The sequence below is a fragment of the Pithys albifrons genome, chromosome Z, assembly GCF_047495875.1.
Source record: "Pithys albifrons albifrons isolate INPA30051 chromosome Z, PitAlb_v1, whole genome shotgun sequence".
Classification (NCBI taxonomy): domain Eukaryota; kingdom Metazoa; phylum Chordata; class Aves; order Passeriformes; family Thamnophilidae; genus Pithys; species Pithys albifrons.
In genome coordinates, this window is record NC_092497.1 from 56,291,942 (window position 1) to 56,306,835 (window position 14,894).

At 41.4% G+C, this 14,894-nt stretch overlaps 1 protein-coding gene across 4 annotated transcripts in view; it reads left to right on the forward strand.

Annotated features, from left to right (window-relative positions):
• The window catches only part of CAST (calpastatin), a 55,227-nt gene that overhangs the window by 5,328 nt on the left and 35,005 nt on the right, over positions 1 to 14,894 (forward strand). For all 4 annotated transcript variants that reach the window (XM_071579986.1, XM_071579983.1, XM_071579985.1 and 1 more), the window contains exon 3: positions 8,610 to 8,684. In XM_071579986.1, the coding sequence (XP_071436087.1) occupies positions 8,610 to 8,684 (75 nt within the window). The remainder of the gene's footprint in view (positions 1 to 8,609; positions 8,685 to 14,894) is intronic.

Here is a 14,894-nt window from a genome sequence, read left to right on the forward strand (position 1 = left end):
CTATATAGCTTTTTGTCTTTTGGTAACAGTGGGAGTTTTCAGCTAATTAACTGGTGACTCCAGCCACTCATTATTCATTCCAGGAATGAATAGTTTTGCCTCGTATTGCTGAGCAACCTGCTGGGAATATCTCTTTTCTGTATTTGTATTTTCCTAAATATTTCATGTTGGTATCTGTGGCAGCTATCTCAGTGGAGTATCTACTGTGCAGTGCCAGTGCACTATGGGACATGCCTGGTTTTTCAGTTTCCCAGAAGTACAGGGGAAGTGAGTGCAACTGTGACCCTGTCAACCTTGTTTGCATCCTGGCTTTTCTTCCACAGCTGGAAATGCAAATTCATATATGGATGTGGCACATCTGGGCCATCTCCTTACACATTTGCCAGTGTGTGGTTGGTACTATGTTTTAGAAAATAAATGTCATTTCAAGATGCTGCGTCCTCAGGAACTGGTACTTGCATGGAGTTTACACAAGCAACTTTACAGTCAGTGCATGGCAGCTGTTGTGCACCATCAGAAGGCACAAGGGTTGCAGGTAGTGTTTGGAGCATTATTTGGAAGGGTCACCTCTCTCCAGCAGCTTCAGGTGCTGTTGTGCACTGGGTGGTATGTCCTTGTGTGCTACAGTGAGTCTGGTAGTGCAAAGAGAAGGTGGTACTCAAGCCAAGTCACGAGTGCCAGCACTGATCATCAGCACCCCAGGAGCCTCTGCTATTCCAAGCAGGAGCAGTGCTTCCCCAGGGAAGGCTAACAGCAGGTTCAGAAAGAGAAGAACTTGTAGAAATGACTGTTATTAGTTGTCTGCTTGTCTTTGAATGTTAGTCATTGGTACAGCAACGCCAGAAATAGGTGTGCCTGATGCTTTATCCATAGGAAAGACTGTGTGGGAAATAACTTTGTCTAAGCTTGTTTAACTGCATTGCAAATCAAGGGCAATGAATGCTTTTATTACAGTCCTCTGAAGTAGATGATTTAAGCAATTGCCTCTCTTTCCTGTCCAGAAAAGCAAGGAAGGCCTCTCTAGCCTGGGAACATGTTCCTCCATTCCTCTCTAGACATTTCAGTTTTTTCTTAAATACCATTGTTCTTTTTTACATTCTTGGTTTAATGCCAGATTCTTGGACTGCACATTGTTACCATTAATAGAGAAATGCTGACTTTTTTTGTGGGAAGGAGGGGAGTTGAGGCCTCTAGTTTGGGGTTGTTGTGTTGCTGTTTCTGACCTCTCACTGAGAAGATCTGTTTCGAGTGAAAGCAGACTTACTATTGTCTTGATACTTCTGCTTTTTGAGTGTTTAGAATACTGTGTGTACCTTTCCTCTTGTGAATTTCTTTGTAAGTTTCAGTCTTCTTTTGCAGTGCCTAAAAGTGAAAGCAGATCAAAACAGACCCATTGAAGGGCCTTCTCTCCACTGTGGTTCACACCTACCTTGGAAACACTGATTTGTTAAGCATTTAAGGTAGCAACTCACCATCTTTGTACAGCTCTCCCAAGAGTGTGCAGTGCTACATTTTTCTTTAAAAGTCAGAAGTTATTTCCTCAGTCTTCAATTTTTAAAACAGAAGTTTATAATCTATCTGCAGAGGATTGTGGGCAATCTTGTGTAGAATATTGAGTTTGTTCACCTGCCTACTAGAGAAGGTTTGGTAATGCATTATGAAAATGATAAGGAATTATGAAGATCTTTGAAAAGTTTATATCCATAACGAAAGGAAAATAGTAAAAGCCTGTATAGTTATTGTTTCACTAAAAATAAGAATAAAAAACTGTTTCTCAGATTCTTTGGCTATGCATCCCTAAAGGAGTGAGAGAAGGAGAGTAAAACTTTAAAAAGGTAGAAAGAGTCTGACACTTAGGAGATCCTAACTAGCCACAACATCAAGAAGAACCCAAAATGAATAGTGTTAGGGTGTAGAATAGGCTTCTTAAGCTTTCCTCCTCAGAGACTTAAAAGTAGATTGAAAAAATAAACAGCAGGCTTACTGTAGGTAGAAACCTACTCCATAAGATACACACTTTTACAGAGGTGCTGAGGAGATTAAATGGCTCTGTAAGATTTTTCCAATTTTATCCTCACAATCCAATAATATAAAATAATGCTTTACAATATTTAGGAGTTAGCAGTGAGAAGATGATCTACTATAGTTTTGGGATTACATACAGTCATTGCAGGGAATACTTTATTTATGATGTGCCAACAGACACTGGTTCAGAAGGTTGTTTCTTCAGGAAGTATTTACTTTTTAAGTTTCCAGTGACTTTCTGCTTACCTATCAGGCAGTACTTTCATCACTGGATCTTAAAAGTATTCTGTAAAGGAGAGTAGACATGTTATCTGAGTGACGCAGATGAAGTGTAGGGAAGGGGAGGTGCTGAAGCTGAACTGGAGTTGCATTATTTCAGGTCATCCTGCTGCTTGTCATGAGAGAAAAGAACCAGGTCACCAAGCAGGCTGGTCCACACAGATAAAAGCTGAGCATGGAAGCCATGAGCTCACTGAAGGCAACGAGCCTTCCCCTTTGAATCTTGAAGCTTTTCTTCCCTTCCTGCATGTGTGGGTAGCACAGCTGCAGCTTGTGTCTGCTCCTCACTTCAGAATGAAGCTTCAACAATTCCTTGTGTTCCACTACACTGGCCTGGCTGACACTGAAGTCACACAGCTGTGGCTTGCAGACTGTCTGGAAGAGACAGATAGCAGGTGTGTTCAGCAGCTGTTGCCAGCAGCTTCCATGCTGCTTGGTGTCTCTCTAGCTTGGAAAGTAAAGGATGCAGGAAGTCCTTCTCTGTAACTCTTCCCAAGGGTCCACTCTTGCCTCTTCTGCACAGTGGCCAAAAGCATCAAGCTTACTGCAGAATTAAGGTTCCAACTCTGCCTTCTAAAGTATTAAATTTAGTCTGTCCAGTTTCTGAAAACAAAAACCAAGATGTGGTCTTAAGGCTATGATACCCCATTTAGTTTAACACTGATTCTGCACAGTAGCCTGTGGTAGTTACTTGGATGACTTCTGTTTGCAGTAACACTCAGTGCAATTGCATCTGGCACAGGAGGGCAGTATTGTGGAAAAATTTTGGAAGGGGTGGAACTGTCATTCCATGCTTCACAGGGCTATGTTTCTCTTGGAAAGACTGATCTCCTCCACTTCATTACCTAAATATGTTAGCAGAGGAAAGGGGCTGTCATACTTGTTTGCATCATTTCAGCAGCGCTGCTCAAGCTTTCATTATAGACAGACTGGGAGATCTACTTGTCTGGGAAGGGTCAGCTTTTTAGGTTGAGACACACATTGTCAGCCTACTGATGAGCAACTGAGTGTCTGTCTGTGCATAGTGCTTTGTAGAAACAGGCAAAAGATGTGCTGGAGGGGCAGAGTTATAAGCTGCAGGTGTGATATACTGTAATTGAAAAAAGAGGCAATTCTTCATCGGTGTAGTTGACAGTGAATGTGTGGTTTGTCAGGCACTGCTTGAGGACAAAGGCTGAAGACAGGGATATTGCTTAAATCTTTATGTCTTGGTTGCTAGAACCTTTGTTGAAGTCACATTTCAAGGACAATCAGACACTTCTTGAAAGTCTAGATGAGTTTTAATGAAATGTTTGTGTTCCTTGTGGATGTGTGTATGGTAGATGTTAACAGAAATGAAATGATCATTGTGGAAATTGGTGGTTCCTCATGCACTGAAAGTTGTTGTGTGTTTTTGCATCTGGTATGCAGCTGCCATCCAGTAAAAGCAAGTGATGTGCTGCAGTTTTCTGGTATCTGTCCCTCTGTTTTCTCACTGTGTTTTGAGATAATAGACCTGAGTCAACGTGTCTGCAGCATGCCGTTGTACAGTGTATGAAACAGTAAGTTTCCTTTCTTCTCCTTTCCTCCTGATGTTCCAAGGCCTTTAGCAATTAGCTAGCATGTGAAGGACAGATGGTTTTTCTTTACCACACTGTCTTCAGCTGATGTGTGCCCTTTTACCAATTTCAGATGGGTTTTGAGGTCATCAGAGCACTGGTGCTCTAGAAGCTTTTGGATACTAAAATATGAATGCTCTCAAGGCGAGATGGGACAAAATCACTGAAGAGAAACTCAGGATGGTTTATAAAAGACCCTGAAATTAAGAAGTCCCTGGCTCACACATTATTTGAGCTTGCAAGAGTATGTGGAAGAAATACCAACATCCACCTGACCTTTTTCTACTTTAGTGATTTTGTTTTCTTTTGTATCAGCTGTTGCCTACTGCTAGAGACAGGGAAATGAGTAAGGCAGGCCTTGCATTATTATACTGGTGTGCATGGTCCTGCTGTCCTGTTCTTGCACTCTGTGTTCAGTGTTGCCCTGAGAGAGAGCTGCCCTTGGGCACAGGGTGCTCTACTGCACAGCCTCGTGTAACTCATAAAGATCAATGCAACCAAGTGCCCCCCTTGTGTGTGATTTTGCTCTGAAACCCCCCTGTTCTGTTTGGAGTGGATTCATGTTTGTGTTAATAACTGCACCTAATGCAGAAAGACCTATTTTCTTTTTATTGTTGTAGAGGGAAACACCAAGGAGAGTCCCTGTATCCCTGTAAAAGCCTCACCTGTGCACTGCAGCAGTGGAAGTGCAGTATTAAAAGGGAGGCAGAGCCGTGTATTCCAGGAATTTGAAGCCCCAGCTTAGAGTGAGGTCATATTTCACCAGATATGATGTGAAACAGGACCCTCTCTAATGTGTGCCAGCATTCCAAGCCATGCTGGACAGCAGTGTAGAGAAAATCTGTGCTGCTCACTCAGCTCATTTCACTTTACTTAGCAGGAAATACATTCTTTACTTTGAGAGGATGACAATGATAATTGGTGCTGAAGCATTCCTGGCCTTCTGGAATTGTTCCTTTGCTCTGAAGCCAGGACTTCTGTGATACTTTTTAATTTTGCTCCTTGTCATTTAGGATTCCTTATCCAGAAAAAGCATTAGAGCCACTTGGAGTCCTGGGGCATAATGCTGAGTAAAGACATTATGGCAGTCTGTTGTGGTGCATATTGCTGGTCTGAGTTGTGCATAGGTAACTTTTGACTGCAGCATTTGTGAGGGTTTTTCCTACTTTGGTATCAAATCAAATTTTAAACTGCATGGTTTGCTTGTTTCCTTTCTCTGGCTGCACCACTGTGGGCACAGGCATAGCAGATTGTGGCCCTGGTCCATCCTCAGCAGATGTTCCGCGAAGCACCAGCAGCAGCTTGTTTATCTGTCTCCCTTGTCTGTTTTGTTGGTTCTTTGGCTAAAATGCCAAGGTAGTTGAAAAATAACATGATTTCAGTTAAATTTATGGTACTTACTGAGAGCTGTTGTGATGTGAGGCTCTTTTTGCTGTAGGGAGAAGTACAGTGTGATTGCTGCTCCAGCAAATCTTGAATGAAAGATTGATAGCAGGAGGCTGAGCTGCTGCTGATGGTTGTCAAAGAGATTTTCAGAACAGAGATTGCACATTTTTTCCTTTTGTGGTTTGGGGTTTTTTTAATTAAGCAAACTATATCGTGTCTTCCCTTGGAAAATCTGCATATCAAAAGTATATATATTTCAACTCCTCTTTATTAAATCTGCAGAGTTAATATTCCACTCTGAAACAGTGTTTTGTCTTTTTGTTCTGAAGCTGCTGCTAATAATGAAGAGTAGATTATAAGTACCTGAATGCCACAGCTTTTATTCCTTCACACTCAATTTTTTACAGGCTTGTGATTCTTTTAATCAGTTTCATAAGGAACCTGTGCTTTGATAATTCATTGGCTCTGTTATTATCAGGTTGGGAGGCGAGGTGTGAGTAGAACTACAAGGTAATTTTTCAGCTTTTTGTGTCTGAGACTTTCACAGAAGAATAGTCTTCCACTTCTTGGAGGAGGAGAAGATGGGAACAGCTCTGATGTATTTTTTGATAAAGGGTGTCAGAGCTGGTTTGCCTGGAAGGAGCATTTTGGGAAAAACATAACTTCATTATTTTAGTGAGAGTGAAAGAAGAACCTAATAGTATAATGTGGCCAATTTTACAAATGGACTAAGAGGTAGACACAAAAGAAGTTACTTTTGAAAGATGCTCCTGGGAGCTAACATATATTACTCTACTTGATGTGTTGTGGACAGTATTCAGCAGTATCCAATAGAGAATACTCATTTGATCTGTTGTCTTAACTTTCCTTGTAGCTTACCCCAAGGTGATCTTTCTCTGCTCCAATGGAGAATGTATTTGCATATTTTCATTCTCTCTCTCCTCCCTTTATTTCTGTTCTGCCTACCATGAAACAGAGAAACATTTACGTTAAAAATTTTTTCTTTATTCCATTTAATTGATTAACATAAGTTAATTCTCAGAGCAAGGGTTTATTTCACTCTATTACTTGTTTGTTTCGGGATTTTTGTAGTTCAGGCTTGGTTAGGGTGGGGAAAGTCAGCCTTGTGCTTGAAATTTTTTAGTATCTTGGTAGGCATCATAAAAAAACTCTTGTAAGACAGTGCTTAATGTATGAATTTGTGGAATTCTATGATTCTGTGATTTTTCAGAGCCTCACAGTTATGTTAGACATAGTTTTTAGCAGCAGAAGTATGTCCTGAACGCCATGAACCATAAGACCCTGAGCCAAAGGCTGAGCCTGAGATGTCAGTCAGGATCTGTGGTACTGAAGGCATACCCAGAATACTGACTGCTCTTCAGAGGTCTGCTCTTTTTTGTGTTGTTTTTTTTTTCCTTTTTCTTTTGAAAATGGGAGGGTTGCACTTCAAATTTTGAGTTACTTGGGCAACTTAATTAAAAGTTGAAGGATTTGTGGATTACAGAGTCTTCAATGCACCACATCAGAGACAAAGCCCACGGCTGTTCTGCATCTCAGTACTGTCTCTACAAAATTTTAACATATCACAGCTCCATCACCTGCCTTCAGGAGCATTGATACATCAGCTGGAACCCTGCTGCTTTCTTAGGTGTTGAAGAGTATGTGGAAGAAGATTGTCTGCTCTTCTGAGGGTACCTGGTCAGAGGAACCATAGTAAGAAAATACTGAGACAAACCTGACTTACATGTGACGAGGGAGGTTTGCTAAGAACACATCTGGTTCGTGGCACTTGTTGGGCATGTGGAGCATGAAGATGTTTGTCTTTTCAGCTGGAGGATAAGGAAAAGAAGGAAGACAGATGTACAGAGACACAAAGACTGAGCCATTAGAATCAACTGGAAACAACCAGGAACCAGCCTGGTCAGCTGCAGCAGTGGGTGGGCTCTTGGGGAAATGGCAGCAAACCAGGACTTCACAGCTGATGAGGCTGGAAACCCAAGGGTCCAGGGAACAGAAGAGCTGTGCCAGTGTCTGGGGGGCTCTTTGCTATGCTGGTGAGGGCAAGGGGTGCACTAGTGACTTTCTGCCTCTGCCAGCCCAGAGGAGGGGATGTGGCTGCAGTGGGGCTCCTGTGTATTGGCAGTGCTGACAGCCCTGTGACAGCAGTGTCAGGGTCCTCTCTGTGTGCCTGTGTCTCTCTGGGATGTGTTATGTATGCTGTGTCTTTGGGATTTGCTGCTGCTTTTTCCTCCAGCCACATCTGCTCAGCCTGGGTAGAGGCCCCAGTGCTGGGCTGGGCTCCAGTGTCTGGGCGGGTCTGTACTGGGAAGTACTGGTCTGTACTGGGCAACAATGGACTTAGCAGCTGTGCAGGAGTGTCCTGGGCTGGGACATAGGCGGAGGCAACCACACATCCTTTAACAGCCTCTAACATTCTTTTAACAGGAAAAATCACTGTTACTCTTGGTTTTTACAACGTCCTCTGGATCTTACTGGGATATCACTGTTTCCAGTGACATCCTTGATGTACATATCCATTTTTGTTTAAGTCTGGGCCATGTTTTGGGGATGTTTTTCGTGAAGGGCAGTGGCACGTTACCCCAGCTCCGGAGGTGACTGTTGAATGTGCAGCTTTGTTTACTCCAGATGATCTCCAGATTTTTGAGCTAAATCTGAAAGAGAACAGAAGCTGGAATTGCCTAATGTCACAGGTGTTTAGATCTCCCAGGCTGTTCCAGTCCATTAAAAACTGGTGCTTCTGAGTTTGCTGGTGGAATCTGTGTTCCTTTTCTGGCCTTCCCAGCATGCTGGTGCAGTTGGAAGTGTGAACCCTTTATTTCTGTTGTGAATCTTGAGCTTCTTAGAAAAAATTTATTTTTGCCCTTAGCTTTGTATCTTTGGCTCCCTCCCTGAGATATTACCTTCTGGGTGAGTAATCATTCAAATTATGTCTAAAAAGCAGTAGTTTGACCTTGTTGTTTTTGTTGATACCTTTCATTAAAGAATATATATGTTTTCTGTTGCTTTAAGTGTTGCTTAAAAAGGAGTCACTCTGCCACAGGAAATAGCACAGATTTATATATCCACTGTAAAATGGTTCAAGAGAAGTCAGCCTGTTCTGGGCTGGGGAAAACTGTCTGTATTGTGCCTGCGTGAATTAAAGTTACACAGGAGAATTCATTTTTGGATGACTTGCCTTGGAAAAATGCTTTAATGGGCATTTTTTTAGTGTCCTTTTTCTTAGCATTTTTTTCTGTTTACAGTTTTCTTTTTTTTATCAACATTTTTTGACCTTTACTATGTCTTTCTCTTTTTTTGTAGAAGAAACAAGCAAGTGCTAATGTCAGCCAGCCCCCAAAACCAGAGACGAGTGGAGCACCTGCTGCTACTGCTAAGGTAAAACATATTGAAGGAAATGATCTCTTTTACCATTTTACCAGTGAAGAGGACATAATATGACTCACAGAAAACCAGTTGTTCAGCAGCACTAGGATGGTCTTCATGACTTGCTCTTGAAATCATAATGAATTGAAATGAAAGGGGAGCACAAGCCACTGTCAACTTCCTGAGGAAATAGATGTGGTAACGTTCTCTCCTTTCTCATTTTCTTTGTTAGTCTCCTAGTTATTTTGAAGAACCTTTGTTAGTCTCCTAGTTATTTTAAAGAATCCTGGTCCCACTGATACCAGTGGCAAACTTGATTTGACTTTCACAGGGCTATGGTTCTTTTTTGACCCCTGAGTGTTTGTACTTTTGGATTCTGTTTACTCGGTGAAACCTGGTGAGATTGAAGCACTGACAACTGTCTTTGCTCTCACTGCCCTGGAGCAGTTCAGTCAATCATGTAAGAGGCATTAAAAAGCTGAGTTGTAAAGGAGTGCTCAGGTCTTCCAGAATATTGAAAAAGCATGTTGGGAGTATTCTTTCTGATGGTGGTTATGCACGAACTGATGGCTGCACTTGGTAGTCATTGTTAGGTGTTATCTGTCACAGATGAGTGAAATGCAGCTCACTCAAAAGAGAAACAGCAGTATGTTTTATTGAGGTAAATTAATAATTTGACAGTTTGATGGAATTTAGTAAAGATTAACAGTGATTTGACAACAGTGATTGCCAGGTTCACATTATTAATTACTGCTTTGAAGAAACATAAAAAGGAAAATAGAGTTAAAATTGAGTAGAACGATTCACACATATAGATGAAAAGGGTAGTAAGAGACCTTCTCACTGAGTCACGAGGTTCCGAGTAGACCTCCTTGCTTTCTAAATTCCTGATAGAGCTTAAGCATGTCTGAGTCCAGTCTTAGTCTCAGACTTGGACAGTGGTTTATGTCTAGTGGAATTATCCATACAATGTTTATAACACCTTTGGATAAATATGGATTAGTGCTGTTCCACCACATTGTCTGTCACTCCCTGAGGATCTGTCATGTGTAAGGGGTCTCTCTGCCACAGGTAAGGAAAGATTCTGTCTCAGCTCAGGGATCCCAAACCTCAAGAGGCCTCCCAGCTCAGGGGGAGGGTCACTGGTGTGCAATCCTGCTGTAGTTAAGGGAGAGCTCAAACAGGGCCCATCTTGATGGCATTGTCTGGCTGCTGGTCAAGACAAGATTGATGTTTATGTTTAGCTCTGGTACCTTGTTCTGCACTTTTGTTATCTTGCACTTTTGCATTTCAAAAGCACCTTTTAATATATTTTTCAACACACCTTCACTCCTTTGGATGCGAACCAGGGGCTTTCCAGCTCATTAGTTCACACTGAGATGTGAGGCTTGTTGCTCCTGCAAATTATTCCAAGGAATTCGTTGATCCACCCCAGTTTTCCATGTCTGGAGAAAACCCATGGTTTGAAGGATCCTATCAGTAGGAAGTGTTCCTGCTTTTGAATGAGATTTGTTTTCTTAAAGCTTTTGCAAAATAATATTCCTAAAGATATCTCTGTGCTACCTAAGTAATTATTTTTCCTTTCTACTCAAGGAAGGAGAAGACAAGGCTATAACTCCTGTTGTCAGTTTCTTTCAATGCTCTTGGCTATCACTATAAAGACATCCTTTTTTGTTGCTTTTCTTTCTTTTCCTTTCACTTTCCCAGAGCCTTTCTCCTGCTAGTCAAGGTAGATACAGTTGTCCATATGTAGTTCCCATGACAGGTGGAATGGTCTCAAGGATCATCCTTCTGCATATCAATCTACAGCTGCACAGTGCCATGGAAGCTCACATCTAATTTTCTAACTAACAAATCTCTTAAATTTTCTCTCTTTTTTTCAGTACATGTTTCTTTTTATGATGAGTGTGTCTTCTGCCTCAAATGTGGAAGGCACAATTTGTGGTGATGCTGTTAAGCACAAGAAATGAAAGGCAGTGTCATGAAAATAATGCAGTGTGATTGCCATGAATTTATATTAGGTTATGACAACCTAGGCTATGTATTTTATTGGTACTTGGTGTTTCTCCAGTTTCTGTGACATTCTTAAAAAAAGATTCTGTACCATGGAAATACTCACCTCATGCTGCTCTAATATGGTTATTGGGTAGCTATTTTAATTTTAGTCTTTTTAGTTCTCACTCAGCTCTTTCTACTTTTCTTCACACAGGCTAAATCTGTTAATTATATTTTTTATCTTTAACATAATCTCCTGTGAGTCTGAAGTGTTATTTAAAATAGAGCAAACCTCAGAGACATACTGTTCTGTTCTGTAGTTTGTGCCTCTTGTACCTTTTTGAAGCCATTTGGCTAGCTGTATTATTTTCTGCTCTTATTTTGATCTTGAAAAATACCTATTGAAAACAAAAATTTTACAGAGTTTGGGGGTTTTTTTGTTTGTTTTGTGTTTTTTTTGTTGGTTTTTTTTGTTTGTTTGGTTGGGTTTTTTGTTGTTTTTTTTTAAACAGGAATTTTACAGGAAGGGAAGTATTTCTTGAGAAGGCAAGGCAGCCCTTTCTCTTTGGTGCAAAAACAGATCAAATCCTTGAATGTATTCAGAACCATTCTACAAGCTGTTAGGCAGTTTGGGACTGCTGTTTTTTCCTTTCCTTTTTTTTTTTCCCTGATGCGGCTTTAATGTGTTCTGCATGCAAAAATCTCTTTTGATTCTTTAATAATTCTGTTTGTCAGTAATACTTGTCATTGGTGCACCTTATCCCAGATAAATTTCCAACTCCTCACTAGAGGTGAGGGAGGTGGGATAGTTAGGTTGCTCCAGCTCAAGCTGTTTATTTTTTTAACCTATTCATACCCTCTGGTGAAATATTTCCCCTAAATTGAACAGCCAGAGGGGGTTTTGCTGCCCCCATGTTAGGCCTAAGTAATTTTTCCTTCAGCTATTAAGTAATAATAACTGATGGCTTGTTTCTCCTTGGGTCACTTGCATTTCTGAATTTAAGGTGCAGGAACTTGGGTGTGGTGTAGACTTGTTGTTGTGTCACGTATGTTGGTAGTTTGATTGTCCTGTGGTGCTGCCTGTCACCATGGATGACTCCTAAAGCAGAGCCCTTACCTGCCTGGCTTTGATTTTGCTGCACTTTTTATCTGATATCTTTGTGCCTTCATTTTACTCCTGTGCTCTTTGTTGGGCCACTCCTGAGTTCCTGGCATAGCAGCCAGGGTTTACTCACGGCTTCTGCTCACTGTGTTCTTGCAGGGATGTTATTTGGCTGCCCATGGCAACCCTGATGTGCCCAGATTCTGCATGACTCAAAACTAAATTCATAATTTAAAGGTGCTTAACAGAAACAGATGTTCTGACTCCTTTGTACCCATCCCAGCCCTTTCTTTCCTCTTTGATGCAGTCCTGTGTGACTGTTATTTTGTACCAGGGTGTTTCCAGTCAGCATTTATGTGCCTTGTCAGATAAATGAACTGAAAAGGTAGACTCAGGTGGGGTTGTGTTCATCCATAATATTTACTGGTTGCCTGTGAGCAGCCTCTTCCTTGTAGAGATGAACTGCAAAGGTGCACAAACCAGGAGGTCAGGGCTTACCAGTGTTGTCAGCCAGCAGGGAGGAGGAAAAGCTGAACTAACCTCCCTCCTCTGCAGAAGGTCCCCTACCAGTGCTGCTGTGTTTCTTTTATAGCCTTTAATAATGTTTTTGCCAGTTCCACAGCTATCAGGAAAGCCAATTTCCAGCTCAGTGTTCAATCACAGCTATTCATAGAAGGCACTAATAATTGAACGCAGCTGGATCCAGCCATCTTTCTTGGATCTTTGTGTTCTTTTATGGCAATTCCATTGATAACAGATGAAGTTTCGTTGCTTTTTTTGTAGCAGATTTTTTGCACTGCTCTTAACAAGTAATTATTTTCTTTTTGTGGCTGTCTGCCATAGCTTGGGGAAAGGAGAATATGTGTTAGTTTTACTTTCATGGACTATTTATTGAAGCAGTTCTGGAGGAGCTCAACAACAGTGGAAATTTAGCAAGAATTGTTTTTATTTCAGATTTTCAGAGGAAGCTTCTTACCCTAATGATTTAAGAAATTGGAAGTTTGTTGCTTTCAACTGGCATCCAGAATAATACTGTTTTAAAGGAGGATTCAGTCTGCTTTCATATGCAACAAATAGGAAAACAGAGCAGTTACTAAATACCTTTGAGTGAAGTCAAAGGTATTTCTGCAGCAGGCAAGTTTGTCTAGTTTTATCATAAAAAGTGATTCCTACTGTTAGTAAATTTACTGTTTGGGTTTTTTTTCTCTTGCAAACTTTACTTAACTATCACCAAATTTTTATCACCTTGTTGTGAAGGAAGGCATTTTTGAGTAAAAGGCATCTGAAGTCACAGTCCCATACTACAGGTATTGTGAATCTGATTAAATAGCAAAAAAAAAAGTAAAAATTCAAGAGCAGGTCATGTTTGGTATTTTAAGAAAAACATTCTAATTTTTAAATTAATATAAATAATTTGGATTTGTTATGCTTAAAAAAAACTGTAGTCAGTCAAGTTTTGATGGCTTTAACTGGTCCAAACCTTCTTAATGACTTTCAATTAGTAGTGGTTATTTACTTGGGGAGGTTGGGTAATCAGTCCAAATTTAGGGAGGGATATCCTGTAAACTTGTGATAGAGATTAAATTAAGAAACAATCAAATCCAATAGAATAGAACAAAATTCTTCCTTTTATTCAGTGCTGGAAACATGGAGGGTAATCCCATCAGAGACATGTTCAATGAGACTTTTGTGTTTCCAGGTTTATGTAGTTAGAGCTGAAACCCTCTCCCCAAAGTTAAGCAAGTTAAAGTCATTTTGGGTGACTCTAAACAGCTCTAATGGACTGCTCTTATCTCTGCAGCTCTGTATTTCCTTTTAACTAAACAATGTTGCAGCTTCAGTCTTCTACTCTAGACAGGTTTTCTGATTTATTTTTTGTCGTTTAGCCTCTAATATAAACAGGGGTTTTGGTTTTGGTTCATCCTACAGCTACAGGGTTAAATTCCACTTTGTCTAAAGCTATGCATGGTAAAGATAACTGACAAATTTGGGTACAACTAAAATCAAAAATTAATAGAAAATACAAAGTTAGTACAGGTCTGATTAAAAATTAGTAAAGATTGTATGATTTTATGGACAAGGGATAAAATCCATTTTCTTGGGGGGTCCATATATCAGGATTATGGGCTTTGGAGGGGAAGTGAGGGGGTTCCTTCTCGTGGCAGCAGTGCTATGGACTCACAAGGCAGAGGACAAGCCACAGCACTTCCTAAGTGTAGCTGGCATGTCAGGACAATACTCTGACTATCCAGACACCTACACTCTTACGGAATACTCTTTCTTCCATTGACTCACTCATCTCTGTAACTGCAGTAATCATACTAATACTTATTATGTGAGAAGCCTTCACATCCAGATGAAAAGTACTACAACCAGACTAACTAATGCTATCATTGAATGAATGAATCCATGGCTGCCCGCCCCCCTGCCACACCTTTGATGAACCAGCCTTTGTCCAGGTCCAAGAAAGGAAGGAATCAAACCCTCATAAGCTGATTCCAAGCCAGCCACATCAAACCATTCGTGCTTCTTTCTTAGGGGTTGTTAGTAAAGCTATTACATAGTTGCTGGGGGCGGTGCCGTGGTGTAAAGGAGAGCACTCTGGACTGTGAATCCCAAGGTCCTGAGTTCAAGTCTCAGTGGGACCGTCCCCTGGCAGTTCAATCACCCCCTGCCATCCCATCCCGTCAGATCTGGGATGCTCAGCAGGGTCAGCCCTGGTCAGTGCCGGGGTCTGTGACAGTCCCGAGGACTTCCCTGTCACTGTCCAAGCTCGCTTGGCCGTGGCAGATGGACCTTGGGACTGAAACGGTGGGGCCAGTTCTGTGCACGCTGAGCCTCACCTAAAACATCCACTGCACAGGCTGGAAGGGCACGTGGGGAGAGCCCTGCCCAAATCTGCGTTCATGAAGTCTGACCATACACATACATAGTCGTGTCAAGACTACATCACACGTGAAAACCCAGTGTGTCCCATCACCCCACATGGCCAGCCACTCACAATTTGGTTTCCAAGGCAAGAAGAGGAAGCTTTTTGAAGGCTGGATGTTGCACCATCTCAAGGAGGAGTTCTGTGACTGTCATGGTGCCAGTTTGGTGACAGGAGTGACCGCAGGAGTGGCAGG